The sequence below is a fragment of the Chenopodium album genome, chromosome 19 (genome assembly GCF_948465745.1).
Source record: "Chenopodium album chromosome 19, dcCheAlbu1.1, whole genome shotgun sequence".
Classification (NCBI taxonomy): Eukaryota; Viridiplantae; Streptophyta; class Magnoliopsida; order Caryophyllales; family Amaranthaceae; genus Chenopodium; species Chenopodium album.
Genome location: NC_137852.1, coordinates 11,584,208 through 11,609,275, shown reverse-complemented (window position 1 = coordinate 11,609,275; position 25,068 = coordinate 11,584,208). Strand labels below are relative to the sequence as shown.

General features: G+C 34.3%; 2 protein-coding genes across 2 annotated transcripts; one reads left to right on the top strand and one right to left on the bottom strand.

The window, feature by feature from the left end:
• Positions 1-874: 874 nt before the first annotated feature.
• On the bottom strand, positions 875-16,839 carry LOC145594655 (protein arginine N-methyltransferase 1.5-like). The gene is made up of 23 exons (XM_081650987.1): positions 16,615-16,839; positions 13,292-13,409; positions 12,017-12,126; positions 10,925-11,014; positions 10,783-10,845; positions 9,662-9,753; positions 9,486-9,561; positions 9,320-9,406; positions 9,134-9,206; positions 8,400-8,491; positions 8,270-8,305; positions 8,050-8,118; positions 6,291-6,359; positions 6,017-6,070; positions 4,836-4,910; positions 4,088-4,180; positions 3,897-4,000; positions 3,718-3,766; positions 3,548-3,634; positions 3,167-3,272; positions 2,565-2,652; positions 1,520-1,613; positions 875-1,443 (listed from the first exon to the last, which is right to left on the bottom strand). Exons 1-23 carry the CDS (start codon positions 16,744-16,746, stop codon positions 1,360-1,362), a joined length of 1,941 nt encoding a protein of 646 aa, XP_081507113.1. The 5' UTR covers positions 16,747-16,839; the 3' UTR covers positions 875-1,359.
• A 4,226-nt stretch (positions 16,840-21,065) lies between these two features.
• LOC145594654 (glucan endo-1,3-beta-glucosidase 5-like) lies at positions 21,066-25,068 on the top strand. Its single transcript, XM_081650986.1, has 3 exons — positions 21,066-21,768; positions 23,582-24,132; positions 24,220-25,068. Exons 1-3 carry the CDS (start codon positions 21,407-21,409, stop codon positions 24,816-24,818), a joined length of 1,512 nt encoding a protein of 503 aa, XP_081507112.1. The 5' UTR covers positions 21,066-21,406; the 3' UTR covers positions 24,819-25,068.

Here is a 25,068-nt window from a genome sequence, read left to right as displayed (position 1 = left end):
TTACTTTAATTAAAGGTGAGGTCAATAGTCAGGTCTAAATTAACCTTTTTGGTAATATACATTTACACGAAGTACTTATTGAATCAGAAGTTTACTATAAGCACGACACATGCTTAAGCTAAAGCCATCACAAGGTTTGGAAATTGGATACCTTGAATGGAAGGAAGTAGGAGCAAAAGCGTTCGAGATCATAGGGTATTAGCTAGGTTAGTTCTTGCTTGAAATATCCGGCTTTTTTTTTCTTTTCTTTTTTTTTTTTTTTTTGAGGAAAAAAAATATCCGGCTAATTAGCTGTATAACTACAAAACTTAATACAGTGTGCAAGTGTTTATACTCACTTGCAATTTGCACAAGAATACCTTAACCTCATACACAACCTTAGCCACGAGCTTCGAGTAAGGAAAAAAGAATTAGATCATGCCTGATGCCTCTTTGACTGTTCTAAGCTAATGTTATCAAAGCAAATCATTTCTATGTTATGGATTCTAGTAAATTGGTTTGCAAGTGTTAGATGGTATTATGGTAGTGAATAGTTAAAATCTAAAAGCATTTAAAAAAAAAGATACTTCCTAAAATGAAATTAAGTTGGAAATTTCATAACAAAATCACGCACAGATCGGTGTAATTAATGGCAATTTATCCTCAATATTTCCTATTTTAGCTTCTCATAGGCTATTTTTACGTAATATTTTCCTTGAAAAAAAAACCCAATTTCAATTTAATATAATCAGGCAATTTAGTTGAAAGATTTTACTTCTCAACTGGATAATCAGGCAATTTAGTTGAAAGATTTTATATCAATTCTAAGTTCCCTGCGTTCTAACACTTTATGAACACCAACATTAATTAAACAGAGTCAAATTTCATTTGCAAAGATGAATATTGAAATGGGATGAAATGGTTATTTATATGGGACAAATTGCTTAAAGAGATCTAATAAAAATACTACCATTATTCCCTCTGTTTCTATGATACAACAATAATATGCTACAAAAACTTGAAAGAATGAATGCACAATTCTTTCAATGTAGCATGAAAATTTTAAGAAAATTATTTGTATAAGGCTTTCGGAGTACAACCACAACTTCTCTTCTCATGATTTCATCCTGGTCTTGTTTGCAGGAACACAAATTCCACCTCTGCTCATGAAAGACTTGTGGCGAAAGATCTTGACCTTTATACTCCTCTTTCACTGCAGATATAAGAAGGTTTCTTTCTATACCTTGGAAGACTAGAGTTCGCTGCAAGTCACTGTCTTTCTGATGAAATAGTATCTGCTTTCAATGTTTCACTCCTGAAAGCTGAAGTCTTTAACATTTCATGTGCCTTTCTGAAAGCTAGATTTACAGGGTTGACAAATCAAAGACCAACCCAGTATGATCGCCCTTTGCTATTATGTATGGGTGATGAGGAAGGAGAAGCAACACACCACTCATACCAAACCTGCATCAATTGAAAGCCAGTTCAGCTCAGTTGAAATCAGTGATATAAGGGGGAAGGGAGGGAAGGGGGATTTTACCTTTGTTGAACCTGAACATCGCCAGATATGAACTTCTAGAGGGACACCTGGACGTACGCACACTGGTGCCCTTAATGGGAAGAAGATAGGAAACCTAAACAAGAGAAAAGCAGAGCATCATTAAGCAGACTTCAATGCTGAGCTTGGATACACTAAAGCAATAACAAAACTTAAGACTCATGATGCTGGAACAACTGATGCAGAAATGCATAATACATGCAAAATACTCAAAAATAAAAATTGAGAGAGGGTATTATAGACAAGGGAAGAGTAGGAAAATACAATATGAAGTTCTTTTTGAGAGACTCAAAATAAAAAGTGAAGTTAATTTTGAAATGAAAGGAAATTCAGTCAGTAAATAGACAATCTAAATGGGTAAGGGGGTGGAAATGGAAAAGGCTAACAAAGAGACAAAGCAGAAAGCTGAGGTCTGAGACAAATGGGTAAGCAATTTATCCTTTCATTTTATTTTAAAACCTACACCCAGCACCTCATCTCTGTTTAGCATGCAACCATACCCAAATCAAGCACACAGCACAAAAAGTCTCCCACTCTATATAGACAATAGAAATTAAACCACATTAAAACACAGCAATCAGAGGTCTTAAAGAGGCAAGCACCCCCTCTGAATCATTTTATCAAAACAAAGGTATGAAACTTGAAGTTTCTTTTAAAAATATATAAAACTGCAACAGTTGACTATAGAAGCCAAAGAAAAATTAATACGGAAACATATATATCACATTACTTTAGCATAACAGCAAGTAATACTACCTTTACATTGTATTTTCTTACTCCCTTGTGAAATACTACATTACAAATCTGCTTACCATACAGAGTACAAGAAATACAACGTTTAAAGACCACAATGATATCCCTAACTATAGCTACACCATCAATATTTTACCACACAAATCCTAACCTAGCAGTCTAGCATATTGTCTGACAATAACAGTATTTTTAGATGGGGGGAGAAGTGGGAGACGGGGTCGATGCTTAAGAGCAAAACTAGGAAAGTAACTTGAAAGAGAGCTACAGCACATACCAGCTAAACATATTTGGTGTTGGCATTGTTGGTTCTATACCAAGATGTACATCTTTGTAGAGAGTAGCATCAAAGTACCCAGCAAACCCTGGCAAGCAAAATAGACAGCAAAGCTCTTTACTAAAATTTCCTTTGAATAAAACAAAGAAATGAATATTGAATGGAAAAGAAAGCATTGTAGAATCCAACATGTAAATTTAATGGTGTCCACATTATCACATATGAATTCTGAGCTTAGTGGTCATCTACAGAAAATGAGGATTGAGATTTGAGACCATACTTGTAACTATAAAAATTATTACAAAAAAAATCTCAGCTTACAAACAAATTGTACAGATTTGTATTTTATTTTTTTTAAAAAAAAAAAATTAAAAATATTTTTTAATAAAAAAAACTATTTTTCTGGTTCCTTTGATAAAACAGATACAAATTAATTATGACGTAAAAATGGTAACTATATCAAGCACCAACACAAACCTAGTATTTAAAGCAGTCTTGTAGGTAAATAAACAACAGAGCTAGCTAATCTTCCAGATTACAATTTTAAGCTCTTGATTATAATACTTCATTCACCATAACGGTAAATTGACAATTAGACATACCATGAACCAATGTTGACCCAGTGTCTTCAGGTATCTCGAACTTCAGTTTCGTATAACGTTGATTGTCGTTGCTTGGAGAATACTCGGGATGGACAAAAGTAAAGACCTGTAAGTGACAAACAAGAAAATAATGTTACTCAAGAACAATCGATCTACCAGCACAGCATGGATATCAAAATAGTAAATGAAAAGAATTTCACTAGCAAAACAAAAACAGGACCAGGAAGGATCCAAGCTCACAAAAAGGTAAGGTAGTTTTTTTTTTCTTTTCTTTTCTTTTCTTTTTTTTTTTTTTTTGTGGTGGGAATCTATATCATGTTCATTTTATTTTTATTTTTATTTTTTTGGCCCAGGGGAGTGGATATGAGGGAAGGGACTTACTGGCTGACATGGAGCAAGCCTTGCTACTTTGTGTAATTTTACCACATAAGGAGTTTCAAAGTGCACTAGATCTTTATGTGCTTTAACCTACAACAAAAACAAAAAGCAAGTCAAGTTAGATAATGGTAAGGAAATTAACAAAGTCAGATTAGTATGCCAAAGGTACATACATCATTATACAACTTGGTGCTTGTGATGGGTTGGAAAAAACTCGTGTACCTGAGTGTAAAAAGAAATGCCATCAACAAATGTTAAAATCCTAGCTACATCTTAAATTTCAGCAGCAACAATTTGATGACAATTTCAGTTGCCAATTCAAGCGAGGCAAAATTTAGCATCTGATACATACGATGATGGGATAGAAATTCCATCTGGCTTCAGAAATCTTTGAGCCCCATCAAGACACTCAGGAGAAAGTTCATTATCACCAAAAGAACCCAGCAGCTCACTAACCTAAAACCAACATAGTAGAGCAGAGTAAATAACAAAAACACATGAACAGAATTGGAACATTAAATAACATCCACACAGAAAACTTACCAAAATGTCAGCTTTCTCAGGGGCATCCCAATGACGCATGTCACTAGACACTACGGTAACAATATTCTCCCATCCTTCAAGTTTAATCAGGCTCTGGATTAAAAAAAAACAAATAACAATAATCATTCAGAGCTATTCTCAACTTGCTATTTCCTACAAGCAAATTCAGTTTACAGTTGACCGGAGAATAGAGATAGACATTGATGCAATAATATATAAGTCCGATAGACATTCTCTGCAGCAGAAAAAATAATGTCTACAGAATTACAATGGCATTTGATTTACATGTAATCTCAGTAGGAATATGCCTCTAGTTGAATCACAATTTTGAGCATAAAATATGGCACTGGTCAAACCAGTGCAACACTGCAACTAATCTGGGGTAGGAGTAGCAAATAGCCATATACATCAAAGTTAAATTCTCTTAGTAAAGAAAAAAGCATAGAACACCACTATCATGTAGGGTGGAACAGCCCTCATAAGATGCAACATGTTAAGTGGTATCAATGAAGTTAAGTGGTATGATGAAGTCCAACTTTACAAAGCTAAGCAACAAGGTAGACAACACGAATCATACACACCTTATTTCAGTTACCAATCCCATTATATCAACTTTTAAGAAAACTAAAGAAACTTGTTAAATGGTTAGGTTATCACAATTTCCATAACAGAGAAGATTATTTACAAAAACAACAGATAAAAATGGGCAGATGACTATAACAAGCTTGAACAACCAAATGCAACTTACATGAAGAGTTATCACAGCATTAGGATTTTTCTCCACAGCATAAACTTTTAAAGCTCTGCCTGTTTCTTTAGCTGCCTATGTTCAAAACAAATAAGAAGAATTAATAAAGTGTACAGAATAATCTTAATGTAAAAAATTATAGGAAATTCTGAAATAAACTCCTACAAATACAAAAAAAACAAACCAAAACAAAAAAACAAAACAAAACAAAACCAAAAAAAAAAAAACAAAACAAAAACAAAACAAAAAACCAACTTTATCCAGGCATATCAAGGACTACTGACCATTATTAGAACTTAGGAGCCCATATGCTCAATAGACACCAAATTTAACAGGCTTTTTGAAATAGCTAGGCAACTTTCGAAGCATTTGTCATTAATGACTGGATACAGTAGCTCATGATTATATATATATATATATATATATATATATATTTCATGAAATACTTTTTAAGAAAAGTAAATGTGAAGCATATATAAGCACAATTGTAGCCAGAGTGCACTCTAAAGCATCTATACTCACAAACGTTAATAGGAAAGTCACATCAAGTGATAATGCTTTGTCTACAAACAATAAACTCTGATTTATAATCTAGCTTTATGCCCGTGATGCACAGGGTAGAAGAATGGTGAATAAAAATACTTCCTGATTGTGAAATCGTTTTTCTCTCTAAAATCCCACAATGATAATGTTTGTCCACCCATAAATATCTCAAATATGCTTCCTCTGTTGTTTAGTTGACAGTTCTTTTGTCAAGGTTGCAAGCGCATAAGTTCAATGATTAATATCTCTAACCATCAATAATCAAAACATTTCAGTTGATATATAAAAATATACATTGAGGCAATTATAACAAGATCCTACATGATTATGTCTTATCATTACTATAAATTACAAAAGCTAGTCAAAGTAGAGTTTGTGAATAGTGTCAAAAGTCAAAACATGTCAACTAAAAAAAGAGCAGAGGAAGATAACTCATAACTTTGATGCACAGGGTAAAAGAATGGTAAATAAAAACACTAACAGTTTGTGATATCATTGCTATCTTTAATATCACAACAAAGCATATTTCAAGCTCGGAATTTGCAGAAAATGTGTTTGAATATTAAAAGCAAACATACCCCTTCTGCAATCAGAACATAAATAAAATAACTATTAACTAGAAACATATCCAGACCAACCTCTAAAGATGCTCTGACAAGAGGCCCCCTTCCAGCTCCAACAACCATCAAAACCTGCCAACAATAAATTTACATAGCCGTAAATAATGTCACAGTCCAACCGGATGCATGATAGAGAGGGGAAAAATGGCACATGAGAATGGCACATGAGCACATATTTTACATATGTAATTCAGAAATGCTAGCATTTAGCACAAAAAGTGAGAAGGTTCTTTCAAAAAAAAAAAGTGAGAAGGTAATGTCGTTAACAAGTCACTGAAACATGATCACTTACAGAGGTTACACTGGATGCTTTCTCATCAGGAATCCTGTCCAATAAAGCTTTACTGACCGCCCTTTGGTACTGCCCAAGAAAAGTCATCAGCATGAGAATACACACTCCCTTGGCCCAAATAGAGTTGTCAAATATAATACAAGTATATATTTTTCATAAAAGTAAAGCATAAATTAAGGCCATCTTAGTTTGCCTCCGGGCATAGAAGTCAAACCCATGTGTTAAATGGATAATTTTTAAACTCAATACCAGTGTATAGGAAACCATAACTAAGGCGTGGAAGCGCTAGGCAATTGGGATAGAGTGCTTTTTTTTTTTTAAACTAGGAGGCATCCACAACTCTGAGATGCATATCAATCAATTTATTTGAATTATTACATAGTTCACCTCAATTCAATGAGGCGCAACTAAGCGCAACAGGACCCCCATCACCTTAGTGCACATTAAGATTTCTTACACTGCTCAATACCAAAATCTTAGTGTTCAGTGAAAAAGTAAAAACCCCCTCCATCCCCATCCCCACACCTATGATCCCCTCCTTCCTTCGACCAACCCTTTTTCTCTTTGACACACTCCTACTCCCCAAAACAGCCTCTTTCCCCCCACCTTCGTTGTTGCCTCTTAGCTTCCATTTTTTCACTCTCTTTTCTACCACAATCTACCATTCATCTGTCTCCTCTTTCTTCTCCAACCCCTCCATCCTTTCATTACACTTCTTTCTCTCCTATTATCCCTCTGGAACGATCTTCACTCTCCTCATCCCCCCCACCCCCATGCAGTCCACCTTTCATCTCTCTCACCTTTCTCCTCCAAATCTTCCCTCCATTATTATCTCTTTCCATTTTCCTCCCTCTATCGAACTTCTTTTTCTTTTATACTCCCTTAAAATTAATCACACTCCCCTCAACAGCCCCCCCCCCCCCCCCCAACATCACCTTTTTGTCCTTCTGATCATGAACCATTGGAAAGTTGCACTTTCGCTTTTTCCTACTTAAGTTCAAGACCTAGATATTATGTGGTGAAACACAATTATTGATACAGATTGAAAAGAATAAAAGTTGATGCACCTTTCCATCAGTCATGGTAGTGATTATATGGTGGGAGAAAGAGCAACAAGTATGGAATTGCTGGGTAGAGGAAGCAACAACTAGGGGGAGAAGAGGAGGCAATAGAGACAATGCTGATGGTTGTGGGTGATGAGATAGTCATTGATATCATCCTTCATAAAGTTTAAGAAAGATATGTTCATATGGTATGAAAAACAAATGCCCAAGCTTCCTAGGAGTGGACCTCACTGGATCAATTTCCTTATCTTATTGAGCACACATCAAATGGGCTTTCTAGGATTGGGACTCAGGTATCAACATCTAAATTTTGTTAAGCAAACATGATACATTGATTTGGGCAACCTCAACACATACCAGCCAGAAACTCGAAATTCCCTACAAATCTAAATTTGACGACTCCAATTGAAAATAAAATACATAAATTTCCAAATCTAGTAAGCCAAAGGGTTCCCAAATAAAAAATAGTATAGAGAAAATGAAATTGCCAAACTGGATACTTCTCATATATTACGTGCAAAATGATAGTATTATCAATAATAGCAGTTAGTGCTTGGCAAGAATAAAAGTCATAAAGCAAAGCGGCTACTGGATCAATAAATGGGCAGCTTTGATACAGCAACAAACTTATCAACAATAACGGAAGCTTATACATTTAGATTACAAAAATGTAAACAACGACAACAAAGTCTCACCTGAAGATACTTTACTGTATCCTTCTCAAATGTCTCGTACGTTTGCGCCTCCAAGTTATCCATGAGAGGCTGCAAACAGCAACATGAGTAATACAGCCGTGCAAAGAAAAAGAAAAAACAAAGAAACAAGTCGTGACTACTCTAAGGCCTTTAACCTATATGAAATCAGAGATGTTATGATAACCAACTTAAAATGCAACACAGAATGCGCAGAAGTTACCTGCAATGGACTCTGCAAAAAATCTCTGTAACTAAGCTGCAATAAGAAAGAGAAAGAACAAATAAGAGCACTTAAACCTTCAAAATATTGAGAATTAACATTTAGACACTGAATCAAACTGATGTACTACCTCATAGAGCTCCTGTTCAGGGAGTGGATCCATCTTTTGGTAAAGATAACCAATATAGTACAAGTATGCTCTCAAAGGATGCCCTACATCACCTAAGAAAAAGCTATCATAAGTCAAGATGAAAAAATATTAAAACCAAGAAATAAAAGTTAGAAGTGGATTACTAGATTTCAGTGTACACCCAAAGCAACAGTTTCAGTGTCTAGGGAAATTCATACAGAATTGGATTATAAACAAAGAAAATAGCAAAGGCTTTTATATTAAATCCACACAAAGGCTAAGTAAATAAGGCGATTGACTCGTCAGAAATGAAAACAAGATTATCAGAAAAAAGCTATAACAATGGTCATTATGCGAGTGATGAGACCCACCACAAGTCCACAATCCATCACTAGATTAGACATACCTATACTACAAAATTTAATAACTAAAAAAAAAATCCGTTCACCCTTTTATTCAGAAATGCTTAGAAAGTCTCTTTTCTTATGAGAAGAGAAAGTTGTTCACAATTGAATTTAAAAAATTGTCCTACTTAATTAACTCACAAAAAAATATGATTATTTAACTCTCCAAAATCTGAGAGCTTTGAAGATAAGCAAGATGTCAGTTTCTGAAACCATTGCATAAAATACATTGAAAGGTACAACCATTTTTGTGTTTGCCCCATGCCTTACAAGCACAATGTGTTAAAAAGCAAAATGCTAAACCATCTGCAACCAAATTCAGAAACTCACTGTTAGCATCATTAGTAGCTGATTCCAGTGACTTTATAGGAACAGGGTGTGCCAATCCTCCAGAAATGACTACCTGGTCATTAGTTTCACATACAACCAGAAATGGGTAAAAGCAACCATTAGAAGAGATGCCACAAGATTGAAGGCTATATAACCAGAATCACTCAAACGAATACCAGGAACTACCTGTACTGAATGGTTGAAGAACTGTGTGAGTAGCTTTTGATGACGCTTTGATAAGCAAGGGTGCCCACGAGCATTTGTAAGAAAAGACTGTCAACAAGCCAACATCACAGTGAAAATGCAAACATTACACAGGCAAAACAGTTAAGAAGAAATCCACTAAACTTACATTAGTATGAATAATCGCTGCTCGTACCGGCTCTCCAATCCAGCGACCCAAAGAATTTGTAGATGGAAGGGAACCCCTGATGTGAAAAATAAAATAAAATAAATAACAGCTCTACAAAATTCTAGTGCATCATGTATCAATCACGACACTCGGTCAAAGTGGGATATGTAACTTACAGGACATCAAGCGCAACTGAGAGTTGGCTGTTATGTTCACAAAGAAGACGAAATGAATTCCATGTCTCCCAAGAATCAATAGGATCTCCACCCTGTATTTGAGGTAAACCAAGGGCTAAGTGAAAAGTTCTACAATTGCACTAGTATCAGTAGTAAGTCACTAAGTCTTCTCTAGAGAATCAAAAAGATATTTCAATACTTTACTGGAATTCATCTTTTATTCTAATTAGCTTCCAGGTACGCTCAGCTCAGACAGATGCACACATCTAACTCAATTTGCATGTGGGAAAGTCCAACCTTGGTTACAATAAGTCAAAACAAGCTATGGCACATTCAACTCAACAATTTGCATGTGAGGAAGTCTAACATCAGTTACGTTACGACAAATCAACAACTAATCAACCTACTATAAATTTCAGTGCACTTACAGCTTTGTCAACAATCTATTGTACTCTTATTCAAGAAAAGAAGATAAAGTTATGGTTGCCTCAGAAGGATTTGAGTCTTCACATGAAGTACACAACATTTGCAGACTGTTGAATAAACAGTTACATACAAGGCCTTTTTTAAGTTACAGACTAAATTACAAACTAGAAAATCAATTCCGACCTTGACCTGTTGGGCCATGGCAATTAGCAGATAGCGCATAAATATAAGAGATTTGAGCAGCATTATAGCAGATTCTGTGAAAGTAATGGCTAAATTTAATACTCTCTCGAGTCTCTTTGTTCAAAGTTAACTTCAAACTTCCCACCAAATGTCAAAAATAGATATTCAAATTTCCTTTTCAACCTACCCTCTTGTCTCCATTCCATAAATCTTTGACAACCCTGCTGAAAAGTCAGTTGTGGAATGAAAAATTAAAACCTAAGGGCATGAGTGTATCTTCTTTCAATGTTGCATAAGGTAAATAATCGATATTCTAAGGGGTATATGAGTATTTTATAATTTATCTTTTCAGCAAAATTGCTTCAATACACTCCTCCTAGAAATGAGTAAATTGACTAGTCAAATTAACAAATTAGATCCAACCAACACTTATATCTCCATCTACTATGTATCAAACACTCCTCTCCAAATGCAGTGCAATAAAATGGAGGAGAATATAGGGCATCACTTACTAATGATTGATCATCCATAGGGTCACCGTCTTCGTGCTTTCTCAAAGGAATTCTGAGCCACAACTGTAGTAAAACATTGATAAGAATGGTAAATAAAATATGTAGATGATATTTCACAACAGAAAGATCTTCAAAAAGTTACCTGCATGTTGTTTGAGCTTTGCAGAATCTGATTCACACATCTTGAATAGTTGGCACATGACTGACCCTTAGGGACTGGAAGAAGGCACGCCTGTTAAACGTGTAAAAATTCAACACCAAACGTTTACCTTTTGTAAAGGAAATAAACATCATAATAAGCAAATTTCAAATCAACAATCATTACTACTAGGTCAAATGTTTAATAAGATAAAAGAGATTTGATTGATGAAGGGAAAGGCTAGATCATATAATGAGCTTCTTGTCCTAGAAAAGGCAAGCAGGGAAGAAACAACAAGCAAACAAAGACAGAACACAACAAAAGAATGTAGAATTTATTCTCGTCTTGGTAGTAAACAATTGTTTGACCATTAATACTCATGAAGTCATGAGCAAAACAAACCGCAGAAAAAGAGAGAGAGAGAGAGAGGGGGGGGGGGGGGGGTAAGGTACATGCTCCAATTTTCAAACCTTTAGAACGAAGTGCGTGAACAGATTCATCCTACGTTAACAGATAACAGCTTAGTGAACAGATCAACGCCACAACTTTTTGCTTATATAGCAGAAGTTACTGAATGTCTGAAAAATTCTTTAAAGTAGAAAAAGATCAATTCCTATAAAGAAGTAAAAACATCCACTATTTTTATAATTTCAGATCTCAGTATTGCTAGTATCATATATCAAATATGATGTGCAGCACCGACAATCATGATAGGACAAATAATAATTAGGCAAGAAATTGGAGGAAGTCCCAGTTAATCAATTTGATAAACAAAATTTGTTTATCAAATGGAAAAATGGTAAATAAAAAAAATAAAGGCCCAATCATCATGGCGTTATTGTAAATATATCAACAGTGGGACCCATATTTAATAAAAAGTTGTTGATTTATGTACAATTTTGCCATTTGATAAACAAATTTTGTTTATCATATTGATAAACTTGTATTTTCTCGAAAAATTAATTTTTTTATAGAAGGGAGCTTTTCCATTATAATACGCAGACATGAATAAGAAGACATTTAGGTCAAAGTCAAGCATCTGATAAATGCATACACACACATGCTTGCACAAAGGATTCGGGCACATTCACAAACCTGTAGCGAGAGATGGGAAGCCCAAGCAACTTCTTGCTTCAGACAGATCTCAGAATCTCTCCTAAGAATTTCATCATCGGAATCAAGGTCAATCCATGAGCTGATTTTTCCTATCATAAAGAACAGATTTAGGTATTTATGATTTTTAAGCAGATCCCCAACAACAGACAACAGTGGCTTCAATGCAAGATTGAACATGAAGACTAGAAAACAAAGTATCACATTAGTGAATTGACATCTTGTTAAAGTAACATGGCAAGATTTTCTAAATCGACATAATGTCTAATGCAAAAACCAGATAATCTCCACAGAATAAAATGTTGAGGTGACATGATTTAATAGCAGATATTAATATTATAACCCATCCAATTGGAAATAATAGTAACATTTTTCTAACATATTCAACATGACCACACTTCCAACAAAGAGGTTACCACAACCGATATGTGAATATTAGATTTATACAAAGAAACCCCTCAACAAATTATAATGCTAGCCCTTAATCCCAAATAAAACAATCTACAATGAAAAAAAACCACTTTGTCCCTTGACTGACGTTCCCACACTATAAAGTCAATGGGTCCATCCTCATTCTCTACCATTAGATATTCTCTCATAATCTACTGCTATTCGGGGAAAATAATGATTATTTCCTATTGCAACATAGTCGATGTAATCATCACTTTCAAATGATGTATCAAACTATCAATTGGACCACACAATTTAGCTAATCCAATTGATAAATCAAAACAAATTTCCCTGAGACTTGAGTCTTTCCAATTTAAGGATGTTTCAAAAGTCCCTTAAATACTTATAATCAAACTATGCACTAAATGTACTACTCTGCTAAAATACACTATAACTACTCAAATTTAGAAATCTCTAATTCAAGTACTATTTTTAATTATGAAATCCTTGACTGAAACAGAGGGAGAAAGAACTTAAATGAGACTTTGAAACAAAGATTAACATCTAGATGACAATTGCTACAGGCATAGATCCATATTATAGAATATTTGAAACGTTGAAAAAACCATATAGCCATTCTACCTTCCTCCAAAATCAATATGAAGCCAACAAAAGAATAGCATCACATGAAAATCAAGTAAATATGAGAAGACATTGTTAATGATGCTTAACCCATAAGCCTAAGTTTCTCCATAAGCAGCTTTGTTGACGACTTCAGATAAATCGCATAAAGGTGAGTGAATTTACAAATAAAATTACAGAAAATAATGCAAATGAAATCATTATGATGATAAAAAAGATTCATACCAACAACATGACTACTCCACTGAGCAGGGCTTAAAACCAAGTCTGACCCAGCTACTGGCAGGGCACCAGATCCCAAATTGTTACTACTTTCCAGGCTTGGCCGGTATGCAGGATCAACCTACAGAATCAAATTAGGTCACTTTTCAAACAAAATGACAATGAAAGTAAACAGAATACCAATCAAAGCCAGATCTGATTATATACTTAGCTGTGTAATTATAATAAAATTTAAAGGCATCTTAAGTAAATTTCCCCTCGAGGAAAATACAACAAATTATTTTAACATACTGTTAAATCGACAATAGAGAATCATATATGTTTTACCTAATGTTTAATAAAAATTGAAAGAAGGGGGGAAAAAAAGCAGATGAGATAAAGTGAGTGACATATTTACAATAGAAACTTATAACAAACTTGTGCAGCATCTTTTTTTTTCAAGGTTTAGAACTCAATTGATTTTTCAAAAGAAAAACAAAATATTAATGTTGTTGATAGAAAGGAAGCGAAGCTTCGCTCAAAAAGTTAACAGCTTCACTGTACTTCTTACATCATCTTGATACTATCGGTGAGCTTACTGACCAACCACACATGAAAACAGCCATTACGCTGATATGTGACTGGCTAATTAGCCACCAGATCCCATAGAAATCCATAAACTCATACATATTTACTCCTTCACGCTTTAAACAGTAAAATAGATGAAATCGAGTGATAAAGCTTATGAAACGTATGTACACAAGAGAATATTGACACAAACATGTGCAGCATTAATTTTCAAGGTTTAGAGCTGAGTTAGTTTTTCGAAAAAAAAAAAAATAATAATGTCAATGATAGGCAGAAAGTGAAGTTTAGCTTATACCAACAGCTTCACTATATTGGCTACATCATCTTGATACTATTGGTGAGCTTACTGACCAAACACACATGAAACAACCATTCAGTTGATATGTGACTGGCTAATTAGCCACCAGATCGTAAAAAAGCATAGTGTCATACTTCATTTACTTGTACTACAAGAGCATCAATAGAATTTCCTACAATCAGGCTAGTTATATGTGTTTTTATCCTAATGCTTTAAACAATTAAATAGGTGAAATCAAGTGACAAAATACATGAGACTATAACACGAGAGATTAACAACACAAACATGTGCAAAATTAATTTTAGTGGTTTAGAGCTCAATTGTATTTTATTTTTAAAAATATTAATAATGTTAATGACAGGCAGAAAGTGAAGCTTAGCTTATAGCAACTTCACTATATTGGCTTTATCAACTAGATACTATTGGTGAGCTTACTGACCAACCACACATGAAAACAACCATTAAGTTGATATGTGGCTGGCTAATTAGCCACCAGATCCAAGAATAACTATAAGCTTTATAAGAATGCAAACAGTCAGACTTCATTTACTGTACTAACTAAGAGTGCAATAATAGAAAGGCATACACTCACATGTTTTTTAAATGCTTTAAATAGTTAAGAAGAAATCAAGCATTTAAGCTCATGAGACATATTTCACAAAAAGATCTAATGGCACAAAATGTGCAGCAATCTTTTTCAATGTTTCGAATTCAATTAATTTTTCAATAAAAAAGGCAAAATACAAATGTTGATGATAGGCAGAAAGTGAAGCTTTGCTTATACCAACTTCACTATATTAGCTTTATCATCTTGATGCTATCGGTGAGCTTACTGACCAACCACACAAAATCAACCATTAAGCTGACATGTGACTGGCTAATTAGTCACCATATTCAAGTTTGACTATATGCCTCCATAAGACAGCAAACAGTCAAACTTGATTTACTTGTATAGTCTATAACAGACATAAGAAGGTAACAATACCCTACAACAGTATAATATATGAAGTTTACTAAAGGAGAGTATATATGACATAAAGAGCTGAATAATCTGAAATTGGAATCCACTTATAGAACTTTATACTACTTAAGTTGGGCCAAGTCAAGACAAGTGATTTCAAGCAGAGTTTAGGTTTTAGGGTGGGATACTCGGATCAGATTAGCAAGGTCTACACTTTAAATTACTAGATCCTATTTTTCATCTGATGAATTAGTATAGTCTTTATCTTCTTTCTTATCAATAAAATCATTAATCATCTTTAAGTTAAGACTATAAGAAATATACATTGACAGTATACACTAAGACTTCCCATTTCTTTTTAATTGTTCCATATTGACTTTCACCTTTGTCAATGTAGCTCAAGCCTATTCAACCCTTATTAGCATACAGCAGCACTAAGAAAATGTAGCTTAAGGAAATAGAATAGGTGAATGTAAAACGTAACACCCAAAAAATTCAGCACAGATTTCTGCCATAACCGTGTCCATTAGAGTGACTTGCTAAATATTCACACATCCAAATGTGGCTAGCTGATCATTCACCACAAACATCTTTAACCATCCTTTTATACCAAACTTTGATGCCTTATGCCCAAAGAGCAACCACTAATAATGACTACCTCAAGTATAGAACTTAAATAATCCTTCAAAAGCAGAAACAGCCTCATGAAGATAAAGGAGCTAAAACAAGGGATTGCATAAAGCAAAAAGACTATTTATCTATGAGAACTAATGAGAACAAGGTAAATGAGCTTATGAAATTTGCTATTATCTTGACCAATTATCTCCAATCGCTTAAAATTTCTCAACATCTGTCAAATTCCATTTAAAGCAAAGTTCTCATCAGAAACCACACTAAGTGGCCAAGAGCTCTTATTCACCAATGATAACGAAACATCTTTCCAATAAAGGGGACTAAGCTGAATCAATCCTCCTCCACCAATCACACTATAAACTCTCAACATAATATATATACTTCCTACAGTCGAATAACCCATAAAACCAGTGTAACTTGCAAATAACAGTATACAAGGTCGGCTTCGGCACAAAGTAATAGCAGCCCTGGTGCTAAGTTCTTACGCAGGAACCGGTTTGCACACTAGTTTACTACTCAGCATTTTACAATTACCGAACATTTCATTCGTTAATCGACATTACATTGAACAACAACAAATCAACAATAACCAATATTCAATCCCAACAATGTACATCAAAATATAGCTGAATAACAGCCCACCAAAGTGAAACAAAACCCCACATTGATGATTAAAAGTGTAATAATAACTTTTTAGCTGCCATAAATCAAATCAATTTAGGTGACTGACTATAAACATATAGATTAAAATGTGAACAGCTAATTTAGTCACCAAATCAAAAAACCAATCAAATCAAATAAAACCCACAATTCAAAAATCAAAATGAACGAATATAAATAGGAAAAATGCAAGAATTTGATACGAACCAAAGTAGCAAGAACGAAGTCGAATCCGCCTTTAATGCTGTACTCAAGAAGCTGCGGCATGTCATTGCTGAAGTCGGTTTCGACGCCGCAATAGCGGGATTCTTTGTCGCCATTTCTTTCACCAAGCGGCATCTTCTTCTGCCGATTGGGGAAGAGAGAGAAAGTAGAGAGAAGAAGAAGAAATGGGGGGAAGAAAATAGGGTTTTGGGAGGGGTTAGGGTTTAAATGAAGATGAAATAAGAATGATTTAGGGTTTGGAGTTAAGAGCACATGGGTTTATGGTTCGGTCATTTGCTTGGGTTGTTGAGTGGGACCGTCGGAACAATGTCAAGTCATTGAGTCTATGGCCGGCCGGAAAATTTATTATTAATAGTTCGTCATACTGTGACTACTACGAGAATAGCTAATCATAGAGAAAAAAATATTGAGTAATCGTAAACATGACGATTATTATGAAATTCTTCAAAAATTAAACGAGTATAAGCAAGATTTAACTCCATTTCTTTGATGTGGTAATAAAGATTTTAATATATTTTTATTTCTTTGATATGGTAGTAAAGATTTTAATACATATTATCCATTAATTATGGCTAGGTTTTTGAACAAGTGTTCCATTATAAGATTTGTGATAAAGATATTTTTCTTTTCAATTTCAATTTGGGTGTTTTGAAACCTTCGAGATGAACAATTTAATTGAATTTATACGTGATGGGGTATACCATGTGTCTAGACCCGCTATCTTTACGCATGTAATTATATGAAAAAGTTGTAAATTGGAAACAAAAAGTGAGTGTGGAATGTACAATGTGCGCAATACATTCAGGTTTAGTATGAAAATTTTGTAACATGCCTAAAAAATTATTTATTTATTTATTATTTCTGAAAAGACCTAAAAAGCTACATGTGTATGTGAAATCAAAAGAAAATTTTCATCAAAGATTTTTCTAACCTGTTTCATTCAAGTTCACTTATGTGTTACTCCCTCTTTTTTTTTATAGTAATTTTAAATTATGTTATGTAAATTAGGTTTGTTGTGGATTTTAAATAATAAATACTTCCTCTGTTTTTTTATACTTGCAACACACCTTTTATCACGCTTAACGATGAGGTGATTAAACTAGGTAAACGAATGAATTAAGCTATGAAATTTAAACCGTAGCAACTTATCCCTTTCTTTTTATAGGTGTTAGAATTTTGAAAATTAATTTATCCGTTTACCTAATCTAATATCTTCCTTAACATGCGTGCCAAAGGGGTGTGTTGCAACTAAATAAAAACGGAGGAAGTATAGAGTAGTATAAACTGAACCATTCCAAACAGGCATGGAACATAATTATTATTTATTAGTCTTATCTTTTATATTATAAACCATATATGATTAATAATTTCTAAGTATTAAAAAAGCAATTGCCTTTTCTTTTCTCCCTGCTTCACAACATAAATTTGAGATAATTTGCACTTTCATCATGAAACACCTACAAAGACTTAAAGCAATCCAGCACACCAAATTTATTCAATTTTATGTTAAAAGTGAGAGCTAAGGATCTTATCCTTAAGTACACAATAAGTAATTTCAATAATTTACAGAATTTAGCAGACAAATGATTATTGAGCAAATTACCAAAAAATTAAAATGATATGAGCTTTAAGATAATTTGTACCTTCATGAAATGAAACATATACAAAGACTTAATTTCAACTTTCTCAAGAACTTGACAATATATGTTTACATTATTAACAAGAACTTGACAATATATGAATATAACATCTTTAACACAAATGATCCAAAGAACTCGTTTACATCTTTAACAAGAACTTGACAATATATGAATATATGTTTCTATTGTAATGCTGCCACAAAAATCTGGAATAAGAGCAATTTTCTGGATCGGAATTGCTGACTGATGCTCCAAAGAACTCGTTTTCTGATTTGTTTGTTTGGCTGTGCGATAGGTTGGATGGTGAAATGCTCAGCTGCTTTACAGCATTAGCGTGGGCTGCCTGGTACTGCCGCAATAAGGCCATGTTTAATGCAGAAATTGTGGCTGGTCCTGTTACAGTGGCGATAGGTTTTGTTAAACTATGTGCAGATTATGTGTCTTATAATTTGAAGGTATGTAAAAGTGCTCCTGCTCCCTGCATTGTTGTTTCAAATGCATGATGGTTCCCCCCTGCTGCGCCTAATGTGAAGATTAATGTGGATGCGCACCTCTTGGAGGGAGTGAGTGCTAGCTTTGGGGTGCATGGTGATTCGAGACACTGCTGATGGTTTGCTGTTGGCTGCAGTGAAGAAAGTTGAGGCGAGATGGAGTCCTGAGCTAGCTGAGGCAAGTGTTGCGGCTTATGGGGTGCAGTTGGCAAGAAGGTTTGGCTACAGCAACGTGATCTTGGAGAGTGACGCCCTTCAAGTGGTTTCTGCAATTAAAGGAATGCAACAAGGCAATGCCCCTGTTTACTTGTTTTATGAGGATGTAATTCTTGCTAGTTCTTCCTTTATTTCCTTTAAGTGTATGCATGTAAAGCGTAGTGGGAATGTACTTGCTCATAGTGTGGCTCGGTGGGATACTCATCACTCATCAGAGCGTATTTGTTTGTCCTCATTTCCTCAAAGTTTAACAACTTTGGGGGAAATTAATTTTTTATAATAAAATCCCGCTTGCTTGCTTGCTTCAAAAAAAAAAAGATCCACTTTCTTACTTAAAAAAATAAGAGCAACTATTTTGACAAACTTATAATACCCCAGGTTGCTGGATGTAATAATGTAGATTATAAAAATAGTTGTCACACTCACAAACTCTTGTATGAATGGCTAGCTATAAACACATATTTTTGGATGCACTTATAATTGATTGCTTGGAATATGTACTTTACAAGTGTATCCTAAAAGAACTTTCAGGTGATGATCTTATCAATTTGTCAATTGTAACTGAAAGGTATTTGAATTAGCCACCGCATCACATCTCCAACACACATAGGGCCCTTCAAAATAAAGTAATCTCATCTGACATATTAATAAAATGAAATTGAAGCATATTAATACAATGAAATTGAACTCTTGAATTTTAAAGGGAGTATTAGTACTTTAGTAAAACGATAGATAAAAGGTGATGAGATCATATTCTGGAGTAGTGAGTAAATGTCAATCAGTAGTGGATAAAAATTAGTTGTCAAGATAATGGTCGTTAATATTTGTAAGTATTTGACAAAATTAGCTATTGAAATACTAGTATGATAAAATTACGGAGTACTGTATTAAAGTAGGAAGATTAATACGAAACTGAGAAAGTATAATATACTTCGTATGTAATTAAATAGATTTACAAGACAAAGCTTATCCTAGGAATTTTACATGACACTTGTCTCTAGATTCTAGTTTAAGGTTTAATACTCCACATTTAAATAAAATTAAAAAAAAAAAAAAAAAAACCTTCCCTTCTCTACAAACAAGGTTAGAACTAGAAGCCTCTTTATCCACTTATTTACATGTGCAATACAAAAGTGGCAAGTGGCCCCACTACATGCCAACATATTAGTCCTCAGATTCTGTTTAATTGATTGATTAAAGTCCTTAATCAAAGACTTTCAGATTAGTGAAGGATTAATCCTATGCATATGTATCATATATTCATATCACACGTGCATGGTAGCTTACTGGTAGCCTGGTCTGGTAGGTGCTGGACTTGATACTAATAGTAACTGTCTAATTGATAATTGCCCTTCAAACTTGAAGCAAAACATTAGTAATACCTTAATTGCCCTTCAAATTTAAAGCAAAACATTAGTAATACCTAATACCGTAATACGGTTCCCTTCAAATTCTTGGACGTCATTTCATTAACTAGGTCGTGTAATAATGTATATTCATTATATACATATATAAGCGACAACGTTGATAAGGCTATGTAATTAAGGTGAGCCCCATTCTCCTAATCTCCTAAATACTGGTACAATATATGATTGATTTAATTACGAATATTTTAATAAGATTAATTAAGTAGGGACACAACGGATCATAATCCAACTATTGTACTACTACTAAACGAGTATACTGTAAAGGATTTATATTTTGGTGATTGAAAAATAAAGCTACTACATAAAAGATTTTCCAAAACTAGGACCTTAAGTTCCTTAACCACTAGGCTAAGGGCCTAAGGTAAACTTAATGTTAGAAAAAAAATAAAATATTTTTTCAAGTTGATTGAGACTTAAAAAATCCAACTTTTTGGTTAGGTGCACAACTATGATAACTTGCTAAGCTCAACATTCTTCCTCTGTTTCACGACTTCATTCCTCTGTCCTTCCCCTGCTTTCTCCTCACTTTATTATTGTATCAACTTTGCCTTTACTTTTCTTTGTTTTGCTCCTCTTTATATACATATACATACCACTACTTAGCTTTACTACTGCCCCCACTTCCTATTTTTCCTACAATAATTTCATCATTATTATCCATTTTTACACATAAATATTCATTCTTGATTCCTTTTTTTCCTTCTTTTTCCTACAATAATTCACCTTTCCTCTGTTTCTGATACTCCTCATAATACTTAACCAGCAATTAATTGCCATTTATTTCCATCTTTCCATAAATTTATATTCTTTTTGTGAAATACCCTTTTGTGGGTTTCATTAATTCCATAAAAATAAGTGTTGAAATTTGAATTTCTAGAACTTCCTACAATATTTTGTAAAAAAACCCATATTTTTTCATTTATTTTTGTAAGAAAAACCCAAGTGTTTCAATTCTATTGGGTTATTGAAAAAAAGTTTTAAACTTTCCCACAAAAAAATTATGAAGAAGATGGGAGGGTGTTTATATAGTGAAGTAAGGTGCATGGTAATTATGATGGGGTTGATTTTAATGGTGATGGGTGTAAATGGAAATAGTATAGGGGTAAATTTGGGAACACAAGCAACACATCCATTACCAGGAAATATATTGGTTCAATTGTTAAAAGATAATGGAATTACAAAGGTGAAACTATTTGAGCCAGATCCTTATGCTTTAAAAGCTTTGGGAAAATCTGGAATTGAGGTTATGATTGGTATTCCAAATGATTTGTTGGCTCCTTTGTCAAGTGATATGAAAGCTGCAGAAAATTGGGTTGCCAAAAATTTGTCAACTTATGTTTCTTCCCATGGAGTTAATGTCAGGTACCATTAATTTATTTTAACTATTGATTTTATATTGTTGATGATTTATGTGTTTGGTAAAGATCATCAAATTTATGTCTACTGTTTGTACGCCATAGTTGGTAAAGTTCGGGGTAATACTTAAGACCTGAGATTAAATAGTGTCTACTCTTTCTACCCGTACTTAATAGTTGGTAAAGTTCGGGGTAATACTTAAGACCTGAGATTAAATAATGTCTACTGTTTCTACCCCGTACTTAATAGTTAGTAAAGTTCGGGATAATATTTAAGACCTGAGAAATTGTGTCTAAATTGTGTCTACGTAATTACAATAAAGAAAAAGTTTTATGTTTGGTTTCAAGTTGAGCAAATGAGCATAAAGAGTGATGCTGTTATGGTTTTCATAATGTGATAAGTGTTAATAAAAAGAAAAGAAAACATTTTCTTAGGATGTCTTTGTGGTAGTTTCAATGAAGTAATGCTTTATGTTTAGATTATTGGTTGTCTAACTTGTCTTAATTACTTTTTGGTGTTTGTGTGTGTGAGAAATTTTTGTTTATTTTGAGCTTGGCTGAGCTGTCTCCTTAGGTCAGTGACCTCAAGTTTTGTTTTTACATATTGAGTTTTGTTTTAGGTAGCAAGATTATCTTAAAAAAAGGAAAATTGGATATGGAAAATTGTATGCTATGCTGCTAGCTTAGATGTTGATATTCTACCGGAAAATATTAAGATGTGTGATCGATGATCGTCTTAATATTTCAATCAAGAGAAAATCCATTCACTTAGTTTATTGGTACAGTTTCTCCTAGTTGATTGATTTAAATAAAGGGTTTTCCTCTAGTTTGGGTTATTGCCTTATTAGTTGCTGGATGTTGCCTTGTAGTAGAGATGTATAGCAGTGTATATTTGCAAGCTAGACTAAGGCCTAAAGGAATTATAGTAAGTAATAAGTATGTCAGTAATACCCCCTCCCCCCTAGTGTAGCAGGGTATACATACTCCCCAACAAGTTTGAAAATTTGAAGTTTTCGATTTCAAGTGCAAATGCTGTGCTAGCCTGCCCCAAAGCAGAAACCTATACCACAGGGCTTGTCTGAAGAGGAGACAGGCGCCTTACTCCACCTTCACTAGCTTGCGATGTTTATACTGAAGGAACTTCTTATAAGATGAACTTAATACTCTACACATCTCTTTGTCTTTTGAAAGTGAGATTTTGGAGTAACAAAATGGCAGATGCAGGATTGAGAGTTTTAATGTGTTGTGTGATGATATTAATCTCTATTGTTTGTTTAAATATGATATCGTGGCCACAAGAAAGTAGAGACAATTTGCCAATTTCGTCAAATTGTTTTGAGATTTTGAAACCACATACTTTGTATATAATCAGTATGGATGATCCCTAAGTGCATGATCATTTCTTTGCTCAGAAAGAAAGGATATTTCTGTGAAGAAAATTGGGTTCTTTTTATCTTACATTTCATCTTTCAAATAAGAGCTACTAGTTGTTTAAGAGTTTCATAATCTGCAAACTTGCTATAGTTCCTTTGTTTCTTTTTTTGTGGGGGTAGGAAAGCTTTCTGCTTCAACAGCATTCTTGTATGTATATAGTATTGAATATGTATTGATTTTTGAAAAACTGTCATCTTGATAACAGTCGCTACACAATCAAGCTTCTTAATTAGTACCTGTACATTTCTGTAATTTTCACCTTTAGCTTAATGAAAATTTATGCAGTAATATATCTTTCAAAAGCACTAACACATGGTTTATGTAGTTAGACTGCTATATTCTGAGGTCTAATGCTGTAGTACTGTTGTGTTTTTACTTTCCATCAGATATGTTGCGGTTGGCAATGAACCATTTTTGAAGACATTAAATGGAACCTATGATGCCATGACACTTCCGGCCCTTCAGAACATCCAATCAGCACTAATAAAAGCTGGTCTAGCCAATCAAGTGAAGGTCACTATCCCTCTAAATGCTGATGTATATGAAACTGCATCTAATGTCCCTTCTGGTGGGGACTTTCGTTCTGACATCAGTGATCTCATGTTGAAAATCATCAAATTCTTGAACGACAATGCGTGTCCTGTCACCATAAACATATACCCCTTCATAAGTCTCTATAATGACCCCAATTTTCCTGTAGACTACGCCTTCTTTGATGGATTTTCATCTCCCCTGGATGACAATGGAAAGACATATACCAATGTTTTCGATGCTAACTATGACACACTTGTTTGGTCCCTTCAGAAGAATGGATTTTCAAACATGACAATCATAGTAGGAGAGATTGGGTGGCCTACTGATGGAGACAGGAATGCTAACCCTACCAGTGCTCGGAAGTTCAACCAAGGGTTAATTACTCATCTCTCAGGAGGCAAAGGTAATAGCAAGAGTATATTTTTATAACGACACTTTCATTGGATAATGTTAGTGCATGTCCATAATGTTATTGTTTTACTCGTTACAGGTACACCTATGAGGCCAAGTGGTCCTATCGATGTTTACCTGTTTAGCCTCATCGATGAAGATAACAAAAGTATCCTACCAGGAAACTTTGAGAGGCACTGGGGGATCTTCAACTATGACGGGACCCCAAAGTACCAGCTTAACCTTGGATTGACAAAGACTGGGACTCTGATTCCAGCAAAAGGGGTTGAATATCTGGACAAAAAATGGTGTGTTTTGTCTTCCACAGCTAATATAAGTGATCCTCAAGTAGTCTCGAGTGTGAGCTATGCCTGTGGACATGCTGATTGTACGAGCCTTGGGTATGGAACGTCATGCAGCAATCTGGATGCACCAGGGAATATATCTTACGCGTTTAACATGTATTATCAGGAACAAAACCAGCAGGATAAGGCCTGTCAGTTCCCTGGCGGTATCTCTGCTGTCACAACAAAAGATCCATCTGCTGGGACATGTCGATTTATTGTTCAGATCAAGAGTGATCCAGGTGCAGGGGCAAGCAGTAGCTCAGGTTCCGGGTCTGGTTCAAGTTATGGTTCTGTAAAAGCTGCTGCTAATCTTTTATTCCTAATGTTCATAATGGTTGTTACCATTTTGTAAATTCTGGGCTGAAAATACTCAAATTTTCGCTCCCTTTTTCAGTACTTTGTTTTTCTTGATGATCAGACTGTTTTGTGAAGATTAGAGTGCACCATTCTGAAGATTGAAATGGTTTACGATAAATGCTTCGTGTCTTCGTGTTAAGGTGAACTACTTGACATTCTTTTGAATTTGGACAAAGCCACTGTGCTTGTTAACTCTCTGAAACAAGCGAACCAACTGTATAAACAAGGCAAGTATAACTGTTTGT